Below are 8,146 nucleotides of genomic sequence, written 5' to 3' on the forward strand. Positions count from 1 at the left end.
GCCTTTGCCTTCCTCCCAGCTGTGCTTTGCCCTGAGTATGCTGGGCAACCCGCGGGTCACGCTGTTGGATGAACCATCAACCGGGATGGATCCAAAAGCCAAGCAGCACATGTGGTGAGTGCCGCCGGGGCTGCGCTGACCACCGGCTTGTTTCTCTTTGGGAATTTGTCCAATGTTATGTGTGTATTATCCCTGCTAACACTGGGGAGAGCCACAGACAGGGGATCAACCCAACCTTAGCGCCAGGTGCACTCCTCAGTGTCCTCTCCCAGGGCAGCTTGGGGGTTAAAAGCTTGAAAGTTGAAAGCAATCTTTAAAATAATGTAAGGTGTATGAGATTTGAGTCATCTTTGTGGAAAAAAAATCAGTGTTAATTGGTTCTGTTGGAGTAGTATTGGCCCATGAAAAAAAAGAGTTTGTGTTTGGCCATCACAGTCCTCTTGTCCTACTAACCTAGGATTTACTGTGCCAAATGTTTATTCAAGGTTTTTTGATTGTTTTTTTTTGTTTCGTTTTGTTTTCGGTTGGTGGTTTGTTTTTTTTTTTGTTATGTTTTGTAGGCGAGCAATTCGAGCAGCATTTAAAAATAAAGAGAGAGCAGCTATCCTGACCACTCACTACATGGAAGAGGCGGACGCTGTCTGTGACCGCGTGGCCATCCTGGTGTCCGGGCAGCTCAGGTACCGCCGGCTCCCTCCCCTGCGGGCGAGTGGTGTGGCAGGGAGGACAGGATAGCTGTTGACAAGAATATATTTCTTTGAAAATATAAGTAGACAATTATTTTGCACCTTAAACTTGGAGCAAAATTAAACTGAAGGGTGTAAAAGGGTCTGTTAGAAGTTAGGCTGCTTTTTGAGTGCGACGTAACATGTACAGCCCTTGTTTTCTCTCTGCGATTGGTAGGTGTATAGGTACCGTCCAACACCTGAAGAGTAAGTTTGGCAGAGGATACTTCTTGGAAATGAAATTGAAAGATACAGCCGATGTGCAGCAGGTGGAGTATCTGCAGAGCCAGATTTTGCACATCTTCCCAAACGCGAATCGTCAGGAAAGGTAAATTTGAACTAATACGCAGAAAACATTTATATTAATACAAGCCCCTGATTTCTCAACAGCTCCTTGGCACTGAGTAAGGAATGCTGTGATACTAAAAATTTGTGAAAAATATTTACATGTAGCTTAAAAATAAAAGAGGAAGGGGTTTGCAGGCCAGCGTAAGCTGCCAGGGCGGCAGCTGCGTGCCCTGCGTGCAGATGTTTGGCACAGAGGAAGCAAAACTCAATTTCTGCAGAGCTGTTGCCTGGCAGCTTCCTCCTTGGTCAGGGCCCCTAGGAAACCAGGGTGAAAACTGAGTCACTGGCCCTTACCTAGAAATGTTTGAACATTTTCTGGGGATACCTTGAAGTTTGAGGGTGAGTTGGTTGGTTTTCCCCCAACAGCTTTGAATTTCTGCTGTATGAGCTGGAGGGTCTGGCTTGGTGACCGCTGGTGAGGCTCCAAAAAGGGCACTGCAGGCATCCCTCGATGTGGGACATGTGGAGGGGAGTTTGTTTCTCAGCAGCTGACGTGTGGGGTAGAGCAGCTCCCTGTTCTGGCATCGGGGTTGTTGCAGGATGATGCAAAGTCCCAAGAGATCCTGTGACCTCTGTCTGAGTTCATTTGAAAGGCAGAACATCGTGACTTTGCGAATCCTGGGCAGCGAATTTTCTTTCATGGGTTTATAGGCAGAGTATAAATGATTTAATCTTAGCTGAAGAGCTTATAAATCATAGAGCGGTCTCGGGGGGATCTCAGCTGGCGCACCTGGACCTGGATCTCTGAGATGGGTTATAAACCAGCTGGTCTGGAACTGCATCATTCCTGGTGTCTCGTACGATGATGACTAGTCAAAATGCCTGGAGTCACCTTCAGAAAACGAACTTAAACTCATTCATCTGGATATTGATATTTTTGCTTTGAGTAATGCTACCTGAAGCTAAACTTGCTTTGTTTCTTTGTTCCAGTTTTGCTTCTATTTTGGCGTATAAAGTTCCTAAAGAAGATGTACAGTCGCTTTCGCATTCTTTTTCCAAGCTGGAAGAAGGTAATTAAGCACTTGCCATGCATCACGTGCAGAAATCGCTTTGTCTCCCATAACAGACACATTTGCCATGCAGTGGCACTTCTGCATTTCTGTTCCAAATTTATTTAATCTATTTTTTTCTGTTATTATTGCTGTCCTCAACTCTATTTCTTGTGAAATCAAGTGTAAGCACTTGTAACGACTTAAAATGCTTTCAATCCCATTGTGTTGGTTAGTGAAGTGTTCCTAAATACGCTCTCCTGAATTCTTTTAACAGTAAAACACGCCTTCAACATCGAGGAGTACAGCTTTTCTCAGGCGACGCTGGAGCAGGTATGCTAAAGCAGATGATGTTTCGTGGAAGTAAGTCCCCTTTTCCAAAGCGAACTGGGACTGCCAGCTCCCCTGCTCGTCTTTATTCCCATTTTCTCTTTTAAAAGTAAGATGCCAACTGCAACGACTGGAGCAAAATAAATTTGGGACTTCAGTGGCAGTATTGCTCTGATTTATTCAGAGGAGGGGTGTTGTTGTTCATTTCTGAAAGGAGCGTAAAGCTGAGGCTTATTATGGCTTATTCTGGATTAGTTATGCTGACGATGAATGTCCTTCAGCATGTGTTCAGTCCAGCTTCCTTTTCATTGTGTCCTTGAAATGAGGCGGGAGGGTAGGAGCAAGGAGAAGAAACCCAAAATGCTAAAAACTTCCTACTCGGAGATGAAGCAATACCTCAAATTTTTGAGGTTTTTAGCATGAATTCTATTTGTGACTGAGAAAGTTCCTACACGAAGTGTGGCATATTCACATCCTTTCTGTCGATTCCAGGTTTTTGTGGAGCTTGCTAAAGAGCAGGAGGAGGAGGACAGCAGCTTCGGCACCCTGAACAGCACGCTGTGGTGGGAGAGGACACAGGAAGACCGAGTCGTTTTCTGAGCTCCTCACGGTCCAGATGTGCTTGACAGCTCGTGTCGTGTGCCAGCGGTGATCCTCTGCACATGTGTTGGGGTGTGTGCGTGGAAAACCTCGGAGCTGGGATGGTCACGGAAAAATCGTATTTGGAAGCACTGAGCGTGTTCCACCATCCTGGCCTTAGGAATAACGCCCTGATAGCGGTGAGCATCCTCACCGTTATTCTGGCTGTCCTGAAATTCCTTCTCCCCTCGCTGTTTCCCAGTTTGTGTTGAGCGAGCAGACGCTGCCGCGACAGTCGATCATCTCCTGGAGTTGGTTGCTTGTGCAGGACCACCTGCCTGCCTTCCTTGGCCACGCTGTGCCGGTGTTGGGGCTGACTGCCTGAGGTTGGGCTGTCCCTACTGGAAATCGTGCATTTGAGCAAAACCAGTTGCTGCTGGAGCGTCCTGCCCTGCGGGACCTGCTGAGCAGGGTCTTGCCATGCCTCCTGCCCTCAGTGGGCATCGCTGCCTGCCCAGCAAGGCTCCGTGCAGACGTGTGGCTGTGTGAGGTCCTGCTCCCTCGCCGGCCGATCCCTCCCTGCTTATGCCTAGAAGATGCACCTGCTTAGGGGAGGGGGACAACGCACTCCGGAGTAACTGTGTTCACTATGAAGAGGGTCCTGAATTGCACTGTGAGCTTAGCTTGGTATCCAAACAATGTGAAAGCGTCCATTTACAGATGTAACACGGCACTCGTCGGCACTTGTGTTCCTTTCTACTGCCAGTTGGCAGATGTGGTTAACGCGTGCCGCCAGGCTGGGTGGCATTGGTGTTCGTAATGCATGCACGTAACACTTTAGGTTGGACATTAGGAAAAATTTCTTCACTGAAAGCGTTGTCAAGCACTGGAACAGGCTGCGCAGGGAGGTGGTGGAGTCGCCATCCCCGGAGATCTTTAAAAGACGTGTAGATGTGGTGCTGAGGGACATGGTTAGTGGTGGCCTTGGCAGTGCTCGGTTAACGGTTGGACTTGGTGATCTTGAGGTCTTTTCCAGCCTAAATGATTCTGTGATAACTGCGTAGTTACGGGATTTGCAGAGATGTGAATACTTCTCGTCTTCATTAAAACCAGTCTAATTATTTTGCTGGGTGTAACGGTGTGTGTCCTGCCAGCTGTTTTTAGAGTCAGACCTTTGTAGATGTTTTCATTTTTCTTGACAGTGAATTCATAAGTACATGCAACAGCCTTTCTTAATCCGTCTTTGTTGTGATAACGTAACTAATGCAGCAGCATGCTCAGCACATGAACGTTCGCTTTGTCCTGGCCTGACCGTTTTTTCATTCACCTTCATAAACCCTCCAAAATCAGATCCAAACTCACAACCTCATCAGTAGGAATGGTGCCTTTGGTTTGCATGGAAGCACTAAGAAGAGCAGAATATGATGTGATCCTTTATCTTAAGAGATGACAGATGTATGTTCAAAATATATTATTTTTTTTGGTTTTTTTTCTACGCAAAGCTGTCGTCACCCTTTTAGTTTAATAAGGTGAAATTAAAGATTGCTAACAGTTCATTGCGTTCTGCAGTGAACAAATACAGAGATGGATTTATATCGAAACATTGGCTTCATAAGTCATATCGATCGTATCTCTTCACATTAAAGTTAGAAAAGACCTTTGTTTTTCTTGCAAAAACTCAAAAAGCTGTGGGTTAAGGTGGAGTCCTGTGTTCCAGCTGTAATTATCAGGCAATAATGTATGTTATATATCTGATAATTGTTTATCGTAATGTTGAGCCAAAATCTGTTTTTCATCAGTTTCTTACTCTGCTATGGGGCGGTGTGAGCCCTTTACGTACAACTTCTGTTCCCGTAGGTTGCACATAAATGGGCCGGTTTTGTTTAGTAGTTAAAATCTGAGCCAAAGACCAGAAACACCTGGACGTCCCGTTTGCTTCCCTGGGGGAAGGCTCCTTCCCTTCGGGCACACAGACGGTGAATCTGCCTGGCTTGGCGAGCCCTGAGCCGTGGTACTGGGACGTGCCCAGCTCTCCGGTGCTGGGAACAAAACCGAGGTGGAGAACGGGGTTACAGCGCCAGCCTGCAAACTGGCAGGGCCTTTCTAGGGACAAAGCTTCCCTGTGAGTAAAAAAGGACCCGAATTCAGCTCTTTTGTTTATGCAGCCTTTTATTTAGCCCCAGGAATCCCTAGCCCGTTGCTCCTGGCTGCGTCCCTGCTGCCGACCAGTATCTCCAAGCATTTTCCTTTATTTGCAGCGAAGGCGGGACCCAGAACTTTGTCTCGTGATGCTTTCCCATGTCTGTACATACAAGCTAAGTGTGTCTTCTCCAAATCCCACACTTCTTGCTTCCATCTCTTTGTAAATGGTGCTTCAGCTGAGTGTCATCTGCACATCTCCAGCAGCGCACAGCACGCTCTTTCCACGTGGGCTTGTGAAAGTACAGTTGTGACCTGTCAGCCTTGATGTCTTAATTTTATTCTTTAACTTATAGCCAGACTTAATAATAATCTGTAAAGTGGTTCGGTACTGTCTGGACGAAATCACCCTGGCTCAAATAGTTTCTTGTTTTCTAATGTGTCGAATGGATCCGATGAAAACTTCCATTAGCATCCAGATCTGTTCAGCTTGGTACCGTTCTTGTTTACCCTGGTGTAACCCTGCTGATGGTGACACTGGATTTATGCAGCTACACGTACAAAGAATTTGGCTCGTCAGGTTAACTGTGCATTTGGGTGGGGTCTTCTTGGCGTGGTGACATCATGTGTGAATGTGGTGTAAGGTGCCCCCCCAAACCGTCGCTGCAATCATAGTGTGTCGTGTCGGAAGGCTTTCAAAGCATCCTGTCACGTCTGTCACTGCTGGAACAGGGAAAAGCACATGCAAAATGCAACCACAGAACCCCCTGGAAGCACAGTTCCTGCAGTTTGAAGTCCCTTTGTTCAGCTGTTCCCAGTGCCGTGCCAAATCCCAGCCATACGACGCGCGCACCCAGCTTGTGCTCTAGGAGATAAGATGGAGGCGAGGCAGCGGGGTTCGGGCCGGCTGTGGGACCCGGGGCAAATCAATTCCCTTCGTGCCACCGGTGGGTTTAGTTACCTCGCAGGGTGGCTGTGAGGAATTGCTGGTCTATCGAACACTGGGAAGATGTACGCACTTTGTGGTGTTATGACAAGGTGGTATTTTTCTACGGAAGGAGTTAATGTGTCTGATTTTGTTTACATTACCAAGAAAAGCCCTTATTTAAAAATATAACTGTACAGCGAGTGAAGTGGATTCCGTAGCTGATGTCCGGTACTCCGGTAGCAGGAACAGAAGGTGCTGGGTCTGAGGTGACACGTTTGTGACGCTCCTCCTGACGTTACTGTCGGGCACTTGGAATCATTTGCCGTTTACTTTATACACCTGCCTTTCTTTTACCGCTTCATTTGTAAAGTCAAGGTTTTTCAGCAGAAAGTACTACCAAAATAAAGATGGATTGGATTGTTAAATGCTCGTGTTCCTATCGTGCGTGTGTTTTGCCGTGCTAGAGGCAGGGGGACTGTTTTCAGATGCCTTTGCTGCTGGAGCACACCGGGGTGTGTGGGTGAGCGGGGGCTCTGGCTCTTGGCGTGGCTGGGGGTGTCAGGCTTCAGTAATTGCATCTTTTCAATTGAAATCAGGGAGTTGCAGTATTGCAACACTCAGGATTCGACTGCCCACCACGGGCTAGAAGTGACTTCTCGGCAGCTGTGCCCTCCTGGCACGCCGCGTTGTGCATCTGCGGGGATGAATCACGTTCATCCGCTTGAAAATTAACCCCACCGAAAAAAAAAATTTCATTTTTCTGGTTGGGTCCGTGCCCAAGGGTAACTCACTGGGTGGGCGCTGGCTGCGGTGTGGAGTGGGGAAATGCTGCTGGTGAGAGGGTTGGCTGAAGCTGGAACACGAAACCGTGGTCTACGGGGATGAAGTACGCTGCCCGCTCCTCGGCTGCTGTATGGGACCGCTGGCTCCTGGCGTGACCTGCTGCCGAGGAGGAGATCCGCCTCCAGCCCTGCAAGTCGGCTAAGGACCTAGCAAAATGAGAGGAGTTTGTGCTCCCTGGACCCCTCATGGGGAGGAAAATAACTCCAAATAAATTTACTCTGAATTTGGTGAAAGTTCCCAGCTTTTCATGCTAGTTGTTCTTCAATGGTATTTTGAGGGCAGCGTACCATTTTTTTATTTTTTTTTTATTTTTTTTTTAGCTGTGAAATTAGTCCAGTCCCTTGTAATTCTTCCTTTAAGAGATCTTCAGAAAGTCCTTGATTTAGCATGGTGAATTTCTTCTTGGTAAGAGCTTCCCGCAGCTTTCTGTTCTCCTGTCTCCTGAAACACGGTGCTTGGAGCGTCCCCCTCAGAGGATGCTGCTCCATCCCCAGCCCCTCTCCTCCTCCTGGCAGACGTAAGGGCTGATCCAAGGCTGGTCCCAGGCCCCTCCTCAGAAATCCTGTGGAACAACCACTTGGGCAGCTCATTGATGATGTTTGGAGATGCTGCGTGCTCTCCAGCTGCTTTTCAGGGAAGCCCCAAGGGGTTGCCGTGGACTGGGGTCCCGCTTCAGCGGCACAACCAGGAGCAGCACCCAGTACACGGGATGGGAAACCCCAAGGAGCGCTTGGGGCAGGTGTCATTTTTGTGTTACACTGCGTTTTCTGCGGATGACCTGCAGGTACACCAGGGCTCCGTGCCGTGGCAGGTAAGGCCAGCACGCCACAGCACGGGGCAGTGTCAGAACCGCACGGGTTTTGTATTGGGGTGCATCTCCCCTGTGCTTTTTTTGGAGTTACAAGTAGCCTTCCCCGTTTCTCCCGTGTTGCCCAATGGGAAGGGATGCAGGAAAGCTCTCTGCTCTTCTAAACGAGCTCATTCCCTGAAAATGAGTAAATGGGCAGCTGCAGAAGAGCTACAGCCTTTTGTTAAGCAACAACCAGACAGCTTGTGTGTTTTCAGTCAGCTCCGCAAATCAGATGCAGAGTCCTCAAGCTGTTGAAATTCCAGAACAGCCAAATTCCTTTAACTACTTGAGTTATCGTGAGGCTGTACACCCTTCCAACTCATTTGGATTTCCTGGCTTATCTGATTTCCTCACCTCCCTGTTTTGAATGCAGATCCATTGGAAACCTATATTTAAAAAAAAAAAACAAAAAAAA

General features: G+C 47.8%; 1 protein-coding gene across 1 annotated transcript in view; it reads left to right on the top strand.

Moving 5' to 3' along the window:
- The window catches only part of ABCA5 (ATP binding cassette subfamily A member 5), a 32,585-nt gene extending 26,122 nt beyond the window's left edge, over positions 1 to 6,463 (top strand). Inside the window, exons 35-40 of the mRNA XM_086762054.1 lie at positions 20 to 114; positions 561 to 680; positions 904 to 1,053; positions 2,004 to 2,083; positions 2,340 to 2,395; positions 2,885 to 6,463. Of these exons, the coding sequence (XP_086618180.1) occupies positions 20 to 114; positions 561 to 680; positions 904 to 1,053; positions 2,004 to 2,083; positions 2,340 to 2,395; positions 2,885 to 2,992 (609 nt within the window). The 3' untranslated portion in view covers positions 2,993 to 6,463. The remainder of the gene's footprint in view (positions 1 to 19; positions 115 to 560; positions 681 to 903; positions 1,054 to 2,003; positions 2,084 to 2,339; positions 2,396 to 2,884) is intronic.
- Positions 6,464 to 8,146: the final 1,683 nt, after the last annotated feature.

The sequence above is a fragment of the Chlamydotis macqueenii genome, chromosome 18 (genome assembly GCF_036417535.1).
Source record: "Chlamydotis macqueenii isolate bChlMac1 chromosome 18, bChlMac1.mat, whole genome shotgun sequence".
Lineage (NCBI taxonomy): Eukaryota > Metazoa > Chordata > Aves > Otidiformes > Otididae > Chlamydotis > Chlamydotis macqueenii.